Consider the following 20,296-nt stretch of genomic DNA (forward strand, 5'->3'; position numbering starts at 1 on the left):
TAAAAATTCTGTACCCTTTTTTAACCATTAGAGCAAAATGGATAACAGAAGGTATTTTGTAGGCTCTCTTTTACGTAAAGATTTGCCGTACCAAGTTTGTGATTGACTCTATTGGTATTCATTTAAGAAAAAAGTCTTCCTGGGGAAAGTAGCAAGCAAATTTGAAAAAAAAAAATACTAATTCGTAGTTTATGCACTATATTTTTGAAATAATGTTTTAAATAAACTGGCTCGTGATATTTCCCTACATTTACGGAAATCCAAAAAGCAATCGCTTTACAGAAAACTCAAAACAGACTCAACAAAACAGAATTGGAAGCAGAAAATCCTGCGGAAAATAAAAGAGTCAATTGGTACGTTGCGGGTCACCTCCTGGGAGATAGATGAGAAGGTCCTCTTGCAAAATAAACTAGACAAAGTAATCTCCAGCAACATTGCATTACAGCTATACAAAAGTATTACGTTATACAATATTAATACGAAAACAAGGGTTCCATTTTCTATTTCTACATTTGTCAAGCATGTCCAATCATTTATTCTTCAAAAGTAAGTGCAGGTGACCTTGGGTAAGAGGTTTTTTTTTACCTTGATCAGGTCTAGATTTGGTTTTTGCTCAATTAGACACGTCTAATAAACACAATATTTGTCTTCGATCTTGCTGAAAGTTTTAATAATTTTAAAGCATTAAAAAAAGCTTGTACGGAGACTGAACACGCTGGCACCCTATGACTGCTTCCCTCCTCCATCCTTCATATTTTTTTCTAAAACTTTAATATAAATGCTAAAACTAGTAATATACATGAAGAGCGGGGCATATCCATTCTACAATATTTTTACCTCTTTTTTGCTCTTTAAATAATGGTAACTTGTTTCTTGCTCAAGGTAAAAACAAGATAAAGAGTACGGCATTGGACTTTACAGTCCCTACCCCCGGTGCTGATCTCCATTATTGGCCCTTCAGCCAGGAAGTGCAATGGGGGGTTAGAGGCAAACCACCCTGTGCTTTCTCACCATCTTCCTGTTTACCTTCCCCAGATTTCTCCAGGTACCCATTTAGAGCTGGGTCGACTCTAGCTGAGCTTACAGAGTCACACCACTGACCCTCGTCCCCAACTAAAGAATTGGGTACACTAGGATTTGAGCCCTTGCCCCCTCCTTTTACATGTTTCTTTTTATTTGTTTCTTTTACCTCTATTTTTTAGTACACTTCCAAAAACTTTAAATTTTTCACCCTATTAAAAAATTACTCCCATTTGCAGGACACTGCACTTTTTAGACAAAAATTTTATTTATTGTTTTTTCCTCCCCTTAATATTTTCCCTTGCCCCAAAAATCCCCTCAAACCCGTTTCCTCATTCCAGTTGCTGCAAGGTTCGCTTCCACTCGTTTTAACAGTTAACTTATGATTGTTGTAAAAATATTATTTAATTTATGCTCAATTGCAAAGTGTTCCATTTTCAATTACAAGGTCAATTTTAACCATTAGTGCATAAGAAAGCTCGTACTGTGATCGTATCCTCTCAAATATTTATGTGTAATAACATTGATTTTCCGACTTTTTATTCACATAGAGTATTCATATGACATTCACATGAGTAGAGTTAACAACCCTCATGGCTGCTCAAGACGAGAACATAATTTTTACTTTACTAAAAAAGCACAGATGATCGCGGATTGTCAATTTAATAAATATATAGTAATATTTATTCCATAAGGCTTTAATAATTCTTTATTTAATAAAGTCAAAAAGTGAAAACATTTAAAATGTATTGTGTTCTCAGTCCAATTTTAAGAATTTTGACTACTAGTGCGTACATAACTAAATATCCTTTCGAAGACTTATAAATTCGATAGTGGTTAAAGGTCTTCCTTTTATTAATCTTTCAGTTATAATTTTTAACTCTATTTTTTTTTAAATGAATGATATTTAGTCCTCCCAAGACTCTTAAGAACGCCATATGCGATTCTTTCACGCGCTAATTATAAAATATGATTTTTACTATTTCTGTTTAAACATTATTCCAAAAAATGTTCCGCAAAATAAGTTTTTCAAAGAAAATTAAAGAGCTTCATTAAGCCAAATATGATCAGAAATTAAAGTCAAGTTAACTTCAAGGCGTAAAACTACCACACATGACCATCAATAAATAAATGAAACCCAAAATGAACAGAAATTACACTAAATAACCGAGTCAAACTCAAAACGAACAAAAATTCACAAAGGTAGGGCTGACAACCCCCATCCCTTCTCAAGACCAGACCAGAATTTGCACTTTAAAGAAAAACAACAACAAATGAGCTTGGATTGTCACGTATAGTTTCAGTTTAGTTTAGTGAAAACTATAGAGTTTACTTATAGGCCTATACACCGATTTTTACTCTTTAAAGTCTTAATAATTTTCTTTTTATTAAAGTCAAAAGAGTAAAAACAACTAGAATGTGGTTTTTTTTTCAATAAAGTGCAAATTATTTTCTTGTCTTGAGAAGGTATGGAGGCTCTCAGCCCCACTCATATTAATTTCTACTCGTTTTGATTTTGACTCGGTTATTTATTGTAAAACTGTTCGTTTTGAATTTCATTTATTTATTGAAAATGATTTGTTGCGGATTTTCGCTTAGTGATTATTTAAAATTTATTTTCTGCTGATGTTTGATTTAATGGAACTTTTTAATTTTCTTTGAAAAAACTATTTGAGGGGAAAAGGTTTTTAAATTAAATTCTGATTGTTTTTTTATTGACATAGTCATTCTAATGGAATTTTTTTAGTTTATTTTTTTTTAGTATTTTCTATAAGAATCCATAGTTTGGTTTGTTATTTGTACGTTGGAAAGCTTTTTCAACAAACCGTCATCCTGACACAAGTAATACTATGGTTTTTGACAGCCTGGATACACTTATGCTCTTTTGATTTAGTTAAATTACAAGAGCATAAGTAGTAATAGTACAAGGTGTTCCAAAAGAAACAGTGCAGTAGGAATATGCTAATAACCCAAAGAAACAAAACTCACAGAAACATACTATATATTGCAAATATTCACAAATCTAATACCTTATCAACTAAAGTACGATTGAGGATTGACTCGTGCAGTAAGATATGATCTACAATAACTGTTGAAAGTGTGCGCCATTCATCTGCAGACATAAACGAGCGCGACGCTGCATGTTTTGAAAAACACATTCAAGTTCATCAGGTTTGATGTTTTGAATAACACTTGAAATTTTCTGCTTCAGTTCATCTGTAGTTCGAGGATTGTCTGCATACACTGAGCCTTTCAATTTGCCCCACAAATAAAAGTCAGGAGGTGTTAAATCTGGCGATCGAGGTGGCCACAAACCACGAGAGATCACACGATCCCCAAAGACATCACCAATTGCAGCCATACTGACACGAGCCGTATGTGCAGTTGTACCATCTTGCTGGAACCAGCCTTGTTGCTTTTCTTGCTCCGTCAGTTGATCAAAAAATGGCTCCAGGATGTTATGAATTTAACAATCAGATGTGATGGACTTTTCAAAAAAGATACGTACAATTATACGCCGCCTTGACAAAGCACACCAAACACCAACTTTTTGATCGTGGAGTGGCTTCTGAAACAGAACATGAGGATTTATTGTAGACCACACTCTAGAGTTCTGACTGTTCATGTACCCGGACAAATAGAACCACGCTTCATCACTGAAGAATGTATGGTTTAAAATGTTTTCACCTTTCTCTAGAATAAAATTTTCAAACCACCGACAGAAAAGTACGCGTTTTTCTGAATCCTGAGGCTTCAGTTCATGAACAAAATGCACTTTATATGGAAAGAATTCTAAATTATCTAAATATAATATTTAAAATCTTTTGGGAAAACATTTTCAACTACATTTTAAAAGTAACATTTTAAAAGTATAAATATCCTTTCTTGTGTTCAGTGCACTATTTCTTTTGGAACACCCTGTAGAAGCCGTGAAAATTTCATCTTAATTCCTCCAGTCGTTCTTGAGTTATTGCTTAGATGTCTTATTGGCAACTAGTATTAAAATAGTGCCTTCTGATTTAGTTTAAAGCAGAATATAGTTTTAAAAAAATAGGCAAATTACATAACTGTGGGGGGTTGACATACTCAATATCCCTAGAGCCATAGTTACCAGATCGTTTGACTGTATTGAACAAAACTGCTATCTCAAAGAAGGTTTGGATGTGGAAAATTAATAGGCTTAGGAGGAGGGCTGCTTGCACTCCAATCACTTTTGACCCTTAAAAAGGGGACTGGAACTTCTAATTTCCAATCGGATTAACTTCTTTAATGATAGTACTAACTATTATAGAGTGGCACTGCCAATGATATTGCTTTTGTGCCCTTTTGAAAACCTGCATGCGTACAGTTTTTAGGTTAAATTGAAACTCCTCCAAAACATTTCCTTAAAGTTTCACTTTAATAGCATTAGGGTCAAAAGTTACACTAACTGTAGTGGTAGTATTAATAGTATATACAAATTGCCTTCTAGCTAGTTCAAAATCTGCCAAAACTTACTGTTAATGGTCTAACTTAATAATATAAGCCGTTCTTGATATACTGCTTTGTCACCTTTTTGAAAATCTAATTGCTCAAAATTCATTTTTAATTTAGTTGAACATCCACCCAAATATTCCATAAAATTCTTCACCTTAATTCTCTTAGCTTGAGTAGTAGCAGTTGTTATAGTACCATTAGTAGCAGTATGCAGATTACACTTTTGGTTTTCTTCAATATCGCCTTCAACTCACGCTGAAAGTTTCAACTTAATACAATCAACAGTTCCTGAATAATGGCTGATACGTACTCTTAACATACTGTGAGGGCATAGTGTCTTTCGATTTAGTTCAGTACAGCTTTCAGTCAATATTTCCCAATTCTTTCACCTTAATACTCTTTTCATTAGTAGCAGTAGTAGTTGCAGCAGTAGTAGTAGTAGTAGCAGTACAAACATTAGTAGTAGCTTTAGCTTTAGTAGTAGTAGCAGTTGTGGAAGTACTAATAATAGTAGCAGTAGCAGTCATAGTAGTATGAGTAGAAGGTGTAGCCTTAGAATGCAAATATTGTCTGTTGGTTAGTCCTATATCCCCCACAGGAAGCCCTGTTAGTTTCAACTTCCCACACAAAACTGTTCCTAAGGTAATACTGATACGCTCTTTTGACAACTTGCATACAGACGGCATGTTTTTAATTAGTACCCCTTCCCCCATCAAATTCACTGAAGATTGCACTTTTAGACCCTTAAGCATATCTGTAGTAGTAGTCACAGAAGTGAGATTCATATTAGTAGTACTAGTAGTAGTATTAATACAAATAGCACTAGTAGCAGTAGTAGTACTAACGTATTGCCAATTGGTCAGTTGATATAAGTTCCAACTTAGTACCCGAATCCATTCTTTGATATGCTCTTTTGACAATCTTCCTCCACATAGTTTGTTATAATCTGGTCCCTATTCGTTTTCAATATTCGCTCTAATTTTCACCTTCATTGACTTACCTTGATATTATTAATATCATATTAGTAGTGGTAGTAGGAGAAGTAGTAGCAATAGTATTGTTGCATTACTAGTAGGAGTAACAGAGGTAGCAGCAGTATTAATAACAATAGTCGCATGGACATGTTGGCTTTTGATCAGTGAATATACCCCTCATGATACCCCTGAAGTTTCACCTCAATGTGGTAAGCCGTTCCAAATATATTGCTGATTTGCCCTTTAGACCCCCTTTTCACGCCTTTTTCTTCTTAATACTCTTAGCCTTACAAGTAGCTGGAACTGAAGTAGTAGTTGGGGGAGTTTAACAGTAGATTGAAAGCTACTTGTTGCCTTTTGGTCAGTTGAACATCCCACTCATGATGCTCCAGAAGTCTCATCTCGATACGGTAAGGCATTCCAAAAATATTGCGGAAACGGTTGTATTAGCAATCAGTACACAAAGAGTATGTTTTGATTTAGTTGAACTTTCCCCTCAACGTTTCGTCTTTTTTATTCCCCAACGATTCCAACGGTTTTATTTCAATATCCTCAGCCTTGCTAGTACTCGCGACAAAAGCAGTAGTTTTGTTGGTACTAGTGGTAGTAGTCGTAGTAGTAGCGGTAGCAGTGGCAGTGGTATTCATTGTTATAGTATTAGTATAACATGCAATATTGCCTTTTTTGTCAATTGATCATCTCACTTGTCTTTTCCTGAAAGTTCCAAATTATATACTCAGGTATTCCTGGGTTACTCCATTTTGACAACACTCCCCTCAAAATTCTCTGAAGGGATCACCTGAATGTCCTTCGTCATTGCAGATAGTGAAGGCAAAACATGCATACATTTCTCAATAACATACATTATATGTGACCTATGATAGAATGACCTAACTTACATCCCTCGTCCTGGGGGCTGTGGAGGGGTCGACATCCCTAAAGGCATAATGACTGGATCTTTCAATAATGCTGAAGAAAATGTCTGAAAAATTTTATTGGATGTTTTTTTTTTCGGGATATGGTTGCAGTTGGGGGATTGTTTCTCCTCCAGCTGCTTATGACTCTTGAAAAGGGCACTGTAGCTTCCAATTTCCAATCAAATGAGCCTAATTCAAAGTTTCACGACCAACCATCCCAAAAAACCTTATATTAACTCAGGGAAAAACTTAAAACCCTCGCCCCAGGGCTCCTCTTCACTCCTCTATAAACCTTTCACTTTCACTCCTCTATAAAGCACGCGGTAATTACAATTATTAATAGCAACAAGTCTGACCTAGCCAACCTCACTCCTTCCTCAAAAATTATCTTATACACCTAGCTTGACATTTTTCTTCTGACTCTATTTTCTTAAAAAGTAATAAATTAACCCTCCCCAAAAAAAACTCTGTGCTCGTTTTAGATTTTAATTTGAAAATGGGATTAGTCTCTTTTCTCTATATGATCATTAATGATAGTCTATCTTCCCAACAGCCTCATTTCATACTTTGATACTCCCTACTAAATGACACGCACTTAACTAAAGTCAATAACATTTTTTTTGTTGTTGTAAGAACGTTTTATGTGTTCCATTCAGGCAACCAATTAAACTAAGGAAGTTCAAACTATGGCCTGATTTTGTTCTTTTTTCTTTTAGTGACAGGCCGAGTCTCATCTTTTATTAATTTTGTTTTTAGGTGAAGAACAAAGAAAAACCATTTTACCTCAGCGTTTCTAATCCTCTGTTTTACTGTGCTCTGAGAAAATATTGGTGAGATAATGTTGTTAAAAAGTTTTGCCAAAATTAGAAATATTTTCCTCTTGTTTTTCCCCAGTCAAAGTTGATCTGATACATTGTCTATTGATAATCAAAGATAATTTCCCATTATTTCCAAAATAAAATAAAAACCTTACCTCAGAATTTCCATTATTGCGTGTGCTTGGGTTACATCGTTGGGCACTGTTCTGTAGAAGTAAGGAAATTGTACTCTATTTGATAGCGTAGGGGATGTAGAAAGATAGCTCACTTGCGGTATTTCAAATATTTTCAGCAACTGTGCCATCTGAAATTATTAAAAAATCTATTTTAAAAATAAATCTCTAGTTCCTCATTGTTATTGGTCAGATTTTTTACCCAGTCGCTAATTTTTTCTTAATCTTCTTTTACCCATTATTTAAAGCAGAACAATTGACCGGAAAAAACTCACAATTCCTTCCAAAATCGGAGCTTCTTGTCATTTTCGTATCTCCTTCATACAAAACTACATCTACTTGTGCTGCTAGCAACTCTTTGCAGCGCCAAGCCACCTGGAGCTGAAACAACTACGCGCACTCCTCTTCCACCCTTATGTATTCGAAGGTTCATTCTTTACTCCTCCCAAGATGTTCAAATTTCCTATAAACACTTCCTTATGACCCATCTGAGTCTTTCTTTCTTTATGGCCCTAAAGTGAAATTGACCCTCATTTCTTGTATTTATTATTGTATGGCATACCGTCAATCTAACTACCATCAAAAATTATCCTTAGAAAAGTCTTATGTAAAAAATTGCATATTTTCCTCAATCTTTCTTTTTTTAAAATAGTTTTCCAAAACATGAAGTTTTCTAAAAATAAAGTAGAGAGCCCTATTACAACCTAAAATCAGAAGAAATAGTCATATAAATATTCAAACTCACAACGAAGAGAAATTGCTATTAATACATAAATGAAGCCCAAAACAAAGAGAAATTTAAAAGAACGATCACATCAAACTTGACATCATGGCGCCATTTAATAGGTTGGATTAAGTCCAAATTCTTCCTAGGACAAATTCTTCCTCAAAGTTGTGGCCTATTTAGATTGTTTGTGGTCCTAGGCCGAGCCTAGGGCGCGGCCTAGGCTTGTGGCTCAGCATGTGGCAGGCCTGGAAATATAGATTTTCTTTGTCGCTTGTCTTCTAACTGTTGATAATGTGAACTTCTTTTTCATGTCATGGCTTCAGGGTAGGCTTGATGGAACCCCCCTGAGAGAAATACTAAAAAGGCATATAATCCTAACAAAAAGATATTCAAAATAAATACAGAGCTGTTCGTTTAAAGGAATTATATATGTTCGTTATTCTTTTGTTTTAAGTCACGAGGTGTCATATAAGCAATATCAATTGAGTTAAGAAAGTATGACGTGAATTAAACTCTTTCCTGTTAATACATTATAGAGACATGCATTTTATAGAATTTGTTTTCTTCTGGAACTCGTTTTGAAATATCTAAGCTCCCCAATAGCATAATTATCGTTTTATTCTTTAGTTTTAAGTCACATTTTTATTTGCAGGTCAAGTTCATTTCTTGTTGTTTCTTTTTGCATATTTTGCTCTCTAGCTGTTCAGAGTCATTTGATATTCTGTTTAATTTTCACGCGTCATCTGTACAAACAATTAATTTCTGATTCTATCATTCTCCCTTTTGCTAGTTTTCAAATCACATTTATTTGTGCTTCCTTTTCATTAAGCAGCCCCTTAACCTTATTTCCGTGCTCTTTGCTTTAGCTTTTGGATACGTCTTGTCCCATTTGATGGCCGGGGCTGATAGAGAAAAATATCTTCTCTTGGCTCAAATGACGGATCATTTTCAACATTTGCCAATTAAATCATATCATTTTGTTTGTACTCTGCTTAAGCAAGTAGAATTTATAGTAAAAGTAGCACCTTTGTAAAATTACTACTTTGTTTTCTTAGTATTTCGGTGACTATTTGCCAGTCTCCACGTCTTTTGGTGCTGGATGTGGTTTTAACAGCTTCTAATTCAGACTTGCTTTTATAATTACATCCTTTTCATGTCTTTAAGTTTTTTTTTGTTTTTTTTTATTGGACCTTTAATTTTTCCCTCGGCTTGTATTTTGTCATTATTAACAAAACAACTGTGTTTTTCAGCAGAGGCTTGAAACCAGTGCTTCCATTTCTACTATATTTTAGAGTAGACTACTTTATTTTGAATCTCCTCTAATATTTTTAGACCTACTTTAGTACTTTATTTCTACTTTAAATTTGGATTTTCTACTTTTTTCCTTGCCGAGCCTATGGATTTTTGTTGAGGAGATAGGAATTTTGGGCACCAAGGTGGGATTTCGGCAAAAGTCATTGACAAACGTTCTTGTTTATTCGGGCTTGGATAGACCCACGAAATTTCAAACAAAATAACCAACGGGGAAGGACTGAAGGTTTGATTTTTGGAACTGGGTGGCATCCATCAGGACACCAAATGGAGTGCTAAAGTTTACTAGTGATCTTCATGTCATTTGGTTTATTTTTGGACTTCCCTGCTCAAATGTCGTTGAGGAAAGAATTTTGAGCGTTCTGAAAACAGTAAAAATGAAAAAAGGAATGGGCTACAAAACGGAACTTTGGCTTCGACAATTTCTGTCAAGTATGGGATGAAGCGTAAAGGTCCCCCTACGTTCACCGAGAGTTTAAATAAAAAATGAAGTCCGTAAAACCCGATGCGACTGCGTCCGAATGCGTCGCTTTCTTAGGCATTGGGAGAGACGATGGGGATGGCGATGACAACGATGACTCGAAGTATTATTCTTAATGTTTGATTTTTTTCTTAAATCTTATTATTTGGTAATTCTCATTAAATTTTTCTGAATACAAATTAAAGTGCGTCTACATTCGGCATTTTCTGGAAAACTGGGAGGCAGGTAGCAGTCTACACTAGTTAAAATCGAATAATACAAAAGATCAAAATGCCGGCGCTGTCCTTAAATCAAGCTTTAAGTGATTTATTTTTGCTACTATACTCTGCTTCAAATTAAAAACTAAATAAAAAAAAAGTCAAAACAAAAATAATACGTGAAAAAGCGACAGCCTGGATATCGTTCATGCAAATCCTTCATACCAATTCAAATAAAAACCAGGGTGTTGCAAAAGTAGTAATAGAGAAGGACAAAATAATGGCAAAGAAAAATAAATAAACAAAATATATTCAGATGGTCCAGAATCTGAGATCTGGACCTGGAATCCTTAAATCAAAACCGAACTTAACTTGTCGATAAATACATGGCATTGTTTTAAATGTCAAAAGAAGATATTTTGGTACACGTAAAAGGTCCTGAGTTGTAAAATAAGTCGTCTTGAACAAATGCTATTAAAACCTAGCCTAATAAGTCTTTACTTGTAGCTTGGAAAGAAGTCAGAAAATGGGGAGACTTTTAGGGATTTTGGTATTAAAAATAGGGATTTTCCACCAGCCTTTTAGGGATTGAAAATATTTGAAGTGGAAACACTGGTAATAAAGCGTAAGAGTCAATTTTCTTAACATTCCTATTCAAATAGTAAGCACGATAAAAAACTTTCTTCCGGATTGTGTCCGACTATAAATCTACTCTTTTTTCACCCTTATATACTTTATTCCCACATTAGTGGAATGGAAGCACTGCTTGAAATACAATATTTCTTTCTTCTACATTTTGTCTTATTTGATGGTCCAGGTTGGTAATTTTAACCCATTGTGAATTTCAGTTGTTCGGGCCTTTCTCTTGGGTATATCGCTTTAAATAGTTCAGGTGGTTCGAACGAGTCATCCTTTGTAACAAATGTAAATGTTCGTTTTTTAGTTATTCCTAGTTTTCCGTTTTTTTAATTTCATTTTCTGGTTATTCGTTTGATTATTCCTATACTTATATAAATGCTTACTTTCAAAAAAATAGTGATAGATCTTCCTAGCCAAATATAAATAGATTGATAAATCTCCCTTCACGACGGTGGTTTTTATACTATGAAGGATATCTTCATATGATGTATTTCATGGAGGTAACATGAACACAGCCTTTAATGTTAGTGCATGACGTTATTTCAATGCTGATGTATATAAATATGAAGTCACAAATGTTAGTCTGTTTTTTCCAAATTTTGTCCGGGAAAATTTTTTAAGAGCCTTAATTTTGGTTTTAGGAAATGACGTCATGTAGCAAAAAATAATTCATGAGATCATATGATGTCATTCAGATCCGGGTTGCAGCGGTAGCTAGCAACCAATAAACTTACCCCTACATAGGAAACTTACCATCTCTTGGCTTGAACAAACAGAAAATATATTGCCTTGAAAATAAAAAAGTGGCTGAAACCACGATATTCAATGTATACGGCATCTTTTTTCCTCTCTCTTTCTCCTCAGATAGCTTGGTACTGGATCATCGTAAAGAGCTGTTTAATGGCTCATTTTAGATAAAATTGATATGGTTAAAAACTTTTTGTAATTAAAAAAAAATCATAAATTGGCATCCTGGTATATTCTGGCCTAAAAAAATAATTTAGATAGATATTCAGTTTGAGAAAATTCGTTAAGAGCCTTAATTTTGGAAAAAAAAACTATTTATGTGAGTGAAATCATTTTTATATGCATCAGTATTGCAATGACGTATTCACCCTTGTCACACTTATGAGGAAAAATTGAAGATTTTCAGGTATGGAGAAGTACATTAAATTGCGTAAAAGAGCAAAAACCTCGTAATTGCAAAAGAAATTGTAGAAATTGTTATTAGAAATTCGACTTGCTGTAATAATCAAATATTTTTGAATAGATTCAGTATGAAAAGACATTAAATTGCCTAGAGAACAAAAAACTGGTATAGTGATGATGATTGGGTTTCGGATTTTGAAATGGATAAGGTTAACAATGCCAACCATACCTTTAAAAATCAAAGTATGGACTAGATAAATCGTTGGAAGGAAAAGAAGTATTTGTCCCACCACCTGAACAATTAAAAGAAAAAAGGTTTGGCGATATGTCTATCTGAATAACAAAAGGCAAGTCAAGGCAAAAGAAGAAGTTTTTGTCCCACCACCTGAACAATTAAAAGAAACAAAGGTGGTAGTCAATGCCTTCCATATTTTTGAAAATCTAAAACTTGGACTAGATAAATTGTTGGAAGAAAAAAAAGTTTTTGTCCCACCACCTCATCAATAAAAAGAAACACATGTTCCGCGACATTTCTTTCATAATGACAAAAGGCAAGCCAAGGGAAAAGTTAAAGGTCCAATAAAAAAAATGTAATTTTACAAAGATTCCACTTCTAATTTAAGGTCCATCTGGATGTCAAGCTATAAAAAAAGGCTCAAATTATGTGCGTTTAGTAGACAAGTGACAGTGGGAATCTATATATAGAAGCATACCGCGTGCCGAGGGTCGGGGCCCGGCGGTGTCACACTTATGATGAAAAATTGAAGACTTTCATGCATGGAGAAGTGAATTAAATTGCTTAAAGAGCAAATATTGGTAATTGCAAAAACATTTGTATATATTTTGACAAGGGATTAAAACACTTTCAAAACCTCAAAAAAAAAAACCAAAAGTTTGAAGCTTAGTAGAAATCGTTGTTAGTAATCAGACTTGCTGTAATAATCAAATATTTATGAATAGATTCAGTATGAAAAGACATTAAATTGCCTAAAGAACAAAAACTGGTGAGTGCAAAAATGTTTATATATATTTTGACAAGGGATTAAAAAAATTCAAAAACCTTAAAAAAAAGAAAATCAAAAGTTTGAAGCTTAGTAGAAATCGTTGTAAGAAATCGGACTTGCTTTAAAAATCAAAAATCTTTGAATAGACTGCAGTATGTGAAATGACATTGAATTGCGGAAGCTGGATAAGCGCTAGTTTCCTATAATCCTAGAAACATAGGGAAACATAATTAGTTTGTTTATCTGTATTAGTTTTATGTATGTATATTAGATAGGCTGTAAAGAAATAATTTTTGTCCGTTTTAAGTTTCAACTTCGCTCTTTACTTCCCTCGGAAAAATTCTGTTTTTTAAATTAATCTTGATAAATTCTCACTTCATATGTCTAACTAAAAAATAATCTAATTCATCTCTGTCAGACTTTCTGCAAAAACCTAATTCATGGATTTCAGACTCTGGTATACCACTTGGAGTGGCTCTGTCAGACCGAACCTTGATAAATTCCCTCTTCATATGTCTCTGACTCTAAAAAGAATCCAATTCCTCTCTCTCACACTTTGGTAAAAGCCTAATTCACCTTAAAAAACCTCTAGTATACTACTTGTGAGCTGGTAGTGTTGTCTGTGTCTGACTGATTCTTGATAAATTCCTACTTCATATGTCTGTAACTCTAAAAAGAATCCGATTCAACTCTCACAAACTTTGAAACAAACCTAATTCACCTATTTCAGACTCTATTATACCAATTGTGAGATGGTAGTAGTGTCTTTGAGTGACTGAATCTTGAAAAATACCCACTTTACATTCTCTAAGTCTAAAAAGAATCCAATTCATCTCTCTCAGACTTTGGTAAAAACCTAATTCAGAGTATTTCATACTCTAGTATACCACTTGTGAGCTGGAAGTAGTGTCTGTTTCTGACTGAATCTTGATATAGTCCCACTTCATATGCCTCTAGCTCTAAAAAAGAAATCAGATTCATCTCTTTCAGACTTTGGTAGAAACCTAAATCACCTATTTCAGACTCTAATATGCCACTTGTAGTATCTGTATCTGACTGAATCTTCATAAATTTCCTCTTCATATGTCTCTGACTCTAAGAACAATACGGTTAATCTTTCTCAGACTTTGGTAAAAAGCAAATTCACCTATTTGAAATTCTAATATACCACTTGTAAGCAAGTAGTAGTGTCTTTGTCTGACTGAATCCTGATGAATTCCCACTTCGTATGTCTCTAACTCTAAAAATAACCAGATTCATCTCTCTCAGACTTTGGTAAAAACCTAATTCACCTATTTCAAACTCTAGTATACAATTTGTGAGCCGGTAGTAGTGTCTGTCACTGATTGAATCCTAATAAATACCAACTTTATATGTCTCTAACTCTAAAAAAAAAATCCGTTTCATCTCTCAGACTTTGCTAAGAACCTAATCCACCTACTTCAGACTCTAGTATACCACTTGTGAGCTACATTCCCATTTCATATGTCTCTAACTCTAAAAAGAATCCGATTCATTTCTCTCAGACTTTAGTAAATACCTAATTCACCAATTCCATACTCTAGTAAACCACTTGTGAGCTAGTGGTAGTGCCTGTATCAGATTGAATCCTAAAAAATTCCCACTTCATATTTCTCTAACTCTAAAAAAACGATTCATCTTTCTCAGACTTTGGTAAAAACCCAATTCACCTATTTCAGATTTAGTAGTGGTGGTAGTATTGTCATTGTGTGACTGAACATTGATAAATTCACAATTCATATGTCTCTAACTCTAAAAACAATCTGATTCATGCCTCTCAGACTTTTGTAGAAACCTAGTTCACCTATTTTAGACTCTTGTATACCACTTGTGGTGTCTTTGTCTGACTGAATCTTGATAAATTCGCTCTTTATATGTCTCTAAGTCTAAGAAAAATTCGATTCATCTCTCTCAGACGCTTTTTGGTAAAAAAACAACAACAACTAATTCACCTATTCGAGACCCTAGAATACCACTTTTGAGCTGGTAGTAGTGTCTGTGTCTGACTGAAAATCAATAAATTCCCACTTCATATGTCTCTTACTCTAAAAGGAATATGTCTCTAAGTGTAAGAAAAATTCGATTCATCTCTCTCAGACGCTTTTTGGTAAAAAATAATTAATTCACCTATTCCAGACTCTAGAATACCACTTATGAGCTGGTAGTAGTGTCTGGGTCTGACTGAAAATCAATAAATTCCCACTTCATATGTCTCTAGTTCTAAAGGGAATTCGATTCATCGCTCTCAGACTCTGGTGAAAACCTAATTCACCTATTTCAAACTAAATTACACCACTTGGGAGTTGGTATTAGTATCTTTGTCTGACTGAATCCTTATAAATTCCCACTTGATATGTCTACAACTCTAAAAACACTTTAGCCGGTAATAGTGTTTGTGTCTGACTGAGTCTTGATAAATCCCACTTCATATCGACTATACAACGCACTGGTAAAAGTCCGGATGCGGTTTTTGTAGATATGATCTCCCTGTATCTGTCGACAGTGTCTCATTACTCTTTGCCATGTGGGAGTTGTAACCAATTCAAAAGAATGTACTCGAACCATTACTAATCCAAATTTCATATCGTTCACGATCATAGACTCCAATTTGGTCCTTTTAAATAGAAAAAAAGAAGTGAAGTTTTGAATAAAAATAATGCCGTTGGCAGTACCATTTCAGAAGTTTTAAAAACCTCTTGTTGGAGTTTTATTATAATGTGTGAAAGGTCTAATGCCCTGGCGAGGGAAAAATTCAAGTTTATTACGGGGATACCGATTCAATTTTGTCAAAAGCTAAGACAGAAAACTTATTAGAGGATTTGGAAAATAGTGAGCACACTAACTCTTAAATGGACTATATCAACTTGGATGAAATCAATTTATCCGGAGCTAGTGAAGGGCTTGGCTCCAAATAGGTTATTATTTTTCAAATCCAAGACAGAGAGAGACTTTATTTCCCACTATGTGCTTACGGGTCCGAAGGGGTACTGTGTGCAAACACACAATGAGGAAATAAAAAAGTATGTAATGGGAAGCCTACACACTATGTAAAGGAAAATTTCGACTTGATTGCTTATAGAAACTGTGTAAAAAACAATGTAATTCCAAGAGTGATGGTCATGGCAATTCGATCTTTAAAATTTAAAAACTACTACAGTCAAAGTGGAAAAAAATGTCATGTCAGCCATATTGGACAAAGTGTATGTATTCAGGGACAGTGTGAAAATACTACCACACGGTCACTAGTTGACTTCAGATCGAGATGTATGTGTAAATTATAGACAACTTCTCGGTCTGGTGAAAACTCAATAGTTGGTGGGAGGAGGGTCCGATCAGTGCCCAGCTCAGCAGTGTTTGTATTTTGTTATTCTATTTTTTTATATGTAGTATTTTTATTTTTTACGCAATGCGAAATTTTCGTTGTTTTAAAAAGTAATAAATATTATGCTATGAATTTACCTGCACCCGTCGCTGGCCCAGCCCAGTCCCGGCCCTCAGCTGCCTCTGCCTTTCAGCCACGCCAAATCGGACGCTTGCAGCGGTCGCTAAGCTAGCGGGTCTGCATGCCAAAGTGTCTTTTTTAAGTGCCTTTGAAAATATGTTTAAGTGCTTATGTAAGTATGTTTTAAAAATATTTTTAGTTCATTTATTATCATTAAAGAAAACATGCATATTACTTTTTTCGTCTTTTTGAACATAGCTATTTATTCAAAAGATTGAGTTTTGCTTTAGTTAGTTGTCTTTTGACAGCGAGAAGAGTATTATGTATCAATTTAAAACTCAATTCAGATCATTTCTTTCCAGACCATTAATGTCTAGCAGAACAAGGCTTTTAACGAAAATGAAATCGTGATAAAATATTTTTAGAAAACCTGGAAAAATCTACTATTGCTATAGTCTATGCCGAGAGTCCAATGATAAAATAAAGACTATTGCACCGGACATAAGATACGAGGACTTGACGTTTTTAATATTAATGAACCAATTCGTGGTTGATTATTGACGATTTAGCTGAATCCATTGAAGAATGGTTGAGGAGATGTTACAATTATTCAAGGTCCAATCTCACCATGAAAAAAATTCCATAACCATTGTTGTCCACAATTTCTTTCACCTGAGCAAATGTACGAGAACACTTGCTTTGATTTGTACTTCCTATATCATCTACAGGATTGTTGGTGATTCAAGTTCCCCTATAACTTTGCATAAACAGATATATCCCGATGAAAAAAAATTTACAATCTCGGCATACAACCAGGCTACGAATAAACCATATGGTTACATTCTATTGGATCTCAGTCACAACACAGCAGAGGATTTAAGTGTAGTTACTGATATTTTTGACAATAAAATTGCCGTAAATCTACCAGTGAACAGTAAATCAGGTCAATAGTTGCCATCATGACACTGAAAAAACTACATGACAACAGAATATTTATTTTCCGTACTACGTAATTCAAACCTGTGGCTTAAGAAAGCTATGCTCAAATATGGCATTGATAATGAATTCATTAATCTCATATATGAGCTTTGTTTAAATTTAACTGAAGGCAATGTTCAACTGTCAGAAGGTTTTAAGCAACATACCAAGCAGCATTGTTCACTTGTACTTGCCCTAGCTTCAAAAAGAAGGGAAAATATTTTAAAAGAAAACGGCTCGTTCAAGCGGAGGGGTAGTTTCTTTTCATTGCTACTACCAATAATCGCAGGGCTTAGTAACACTATTATCAAGGAATAGCTAAACCCTACAAATTGACTCCAAGAGAACTCACCCTTTCACCAAAAGAGCACTTTAAAGATCATCTCGGTAAATTTATTAACAATGAGACAATTGACTACGATGAAAAATTAAGTTTGCTTCAAAATGCCTTTCGAAGTGTCGACAGGCATAAGCCTTACCGTGAAAGACTGCTCAAAGCAAATCTCATTTATCACGCTCAGCCTCAAAACTCTGAAACTTTGAAAGCACCAAAACAAGAAGAAGATTTGTCTAAAGCTTTAGCAAGTGTTATAGACTTATTACCCAAATCTTATCGCGAGCAATGTAAAAGACTCTTGACCTTTCTCGCTGAAAATGAACATGTACAAATTGATGGTAAGGAAAATGAAGTTATAACCAACGACAAGACCTACACTCTGATTTATTTGGTATTAGATTTAATTGCAAATCGTAAAAGATTTGAATCATCCGCTAGTGATTTGTATAAATTTTTAAATTCATCAAACTTCCCAAAAAGTCTTATTTGGACTACAAACATTTTAAATCGATCAAATGAACGTGATCAAATATCAAAAGATTTTTTTAAATTAATTTTGGGAAAAAAAGCACAGAAAATGGTGATTAAGATTTAAAAGGTATCAGACAAAGTTTTCTTAATATCAGCGCACCCCTAATGAGAATACCAGAGGGAAGTGAACACTTCACACCATGTTTACGGTCAAAATTCCTCCAGTTTTGAAACGTATTTATAAGAATATTGGAGAAGTGGGAAGTTTATTTCCCCCCACCACACTTGCTCGAGTCACTCGAATCGAAAAGAAGCTAGCAACAGAGGATTTACGGAGTGAACCCAGCTACACTCTTCATCAAAATCTCAGAGTTCCCGGTAGTCAGCATCGAAAAACGAAAGCTTATTCCCATTGCATATATTGCAAGCAGATCTTTTCACTCTAGATGGCGTTCAAAGACTTCACAATAGTCCATACAAGTATATTTTACTTGCAATAAGTGTTTTTATTCGCTATATATATACCGCCCCATTGCGGTCAAAGAGAGGTGATTTCAAAAACTCTCAGGTCTAGCGCGATATCCCTCGGCGTGCGATTGGAATCACAACAAAGCGGAAAGGTTTAAAAAAGGGCTAAAGACACCTCATCACTCATCCGTCTTTACTTAGTTCACAAGCAAAAAACATCACTCTTGTCAAAGAAGGAAAACAAACCCAGAGTAAAAATTGTTAGATCGAAAAAGGATTACTTTTCCGAGAAACGGCATATACCACACAATGAATCTCATCCCTCAGCCACTTCATCATTAAATCTTTTCAATACACAAATTGTTGATGTGAGTGTAAAACTCGGTTACTATGAAGGATTTTTTCCGCAGCAACAGCTCTCTCAAACCGTTAATTTTAAAATTTATTCCAGTGAATACTATTCATAGATTTGACTTACACATTTACAAATTGGTATGTGATTGTAAAAAAACTAACAAGGAAAAACCAAGTGCTGCCGAGGGGTTATCCTATGAAAATTGTGTACTACACAATTGGTTTGGGCAAATAAGTGTCTACATAAATAGAATGTTGGAGAGCACAAGCAGAAATCTCTCAAACTATTCAAGTTATATATAATTAATGCTGATGACTTCAGAGTCCTGTAAGAAATTGATAGGTTTAGCCATTGGATATAAATATAAAATAGACACTGACACTACCAATACACATAGAGAGGCGACAACTAGTTACTTACACTTGGTTAGGAAAATAAATCATAAAATTTTTAATATAACTCAATGAATCCCTCGCAATGTTAAGATTGATAAAAAATTACAACTTGCCCCATCAAAATTTATTTTGCGAAAGGTAATTGTCACTGCACCTTATGCAAAAGTAACTTCACCTAATGCAAAAGTGAGAATGGTGTTTCATGTTTGAAAACAACAGTTCATGAGTGTTGGTTTTGGTGATTGAAAAGGTAAGAGCTAGTGGAAATAATATCAAACTTCTCGTTCCGCATAAAATCACGAATCAATGACATATTGATACGGGTTCACATAGCTACACAGACTCGTCATTTATCAATGGTGAAATTCCTTCAAAACTTGCTTTGGCTTTCGTATAAAGCGCAAGTGTATTTGGGCTACGGACAAACTTCCCACACAAATTTAAAATTTTTGGACTTTCATCTCTTGTATGTAAATTAAATGAAATTCTACTCTAAAATTTATGTTTTGATAAATCCTTCAGAACCCTATATGAATTTACAATGCAATCCCTAGATCTAGATTCATGACTACTTGGAAATGGTATTACCAATGCAATGTAAAAACTCATGTTATCATTGTATTAGATTTGTCTGGTACGCAAGATATGTGTATTGTCCGAACGGGTACTGTTAAGTTTAGAGTGTACTTTTTCCAAACCGTTAGCGAAGAGTATAGCATTAATCTCACTAAATAAGTTTGAAACCTATTGGGAAATTATACCTGATTGAAGTATTTTATTAGACTTCGCACCTTGAACAAAAATCAATGTATTCAACTTGTATCAGTACATGTCCAATTACAAATCCTATTGCATACCCTGGGGTTTCCTTGAAAATATTCAAAGGGTCAGCAATACTATTATAATCGTTAATAGTAGTACGTCAACTGTAAATACGAGTCA

The 20,296-nt window shown here is 34.4% G+C and overlaps 1 protein-coding gene across 1 annotated transcript in view; it reads right to left on the bottom strand.

Moving 5' to 3' along the window:
- The window catches only part of LOC148956514 (metabotropic glutamate receptor 3-like), a 222,882-nt gene that overhangs the window by 176,801 nt on the left and 25,785 nt on the right, over positions 1-20,296 (bottom strand). Inside the window, exon 4 of the mRNA XM_089108444.1 lies at positions 7,362-7,510. Coding sequence (XP_088964570.1) covers positions 7,362-7,510 — 149 coding nt within the window. The remainder of the gene's footprint in view (positions 1-7,361; positions 7,511-20,296) is intronic.

The sequence above is a fragment of the Artemia sp. Qi Xiang Cuo genome, chromosome 1 (assembly GCF_049724085.1).
Source record: "Artemia sp. Qi Xiang Cuo chromosome 1, ASM4972408v1, whole genome shotgun sequence".
In the NCBI taxonomy this organism is placed as follows: Eukaryota; Metazoa; Arthropoda; class Branchiopoda; order Anostraca; family Artemiidae; genus Artemia; species Artemia sp. Qi Xiang Cuo.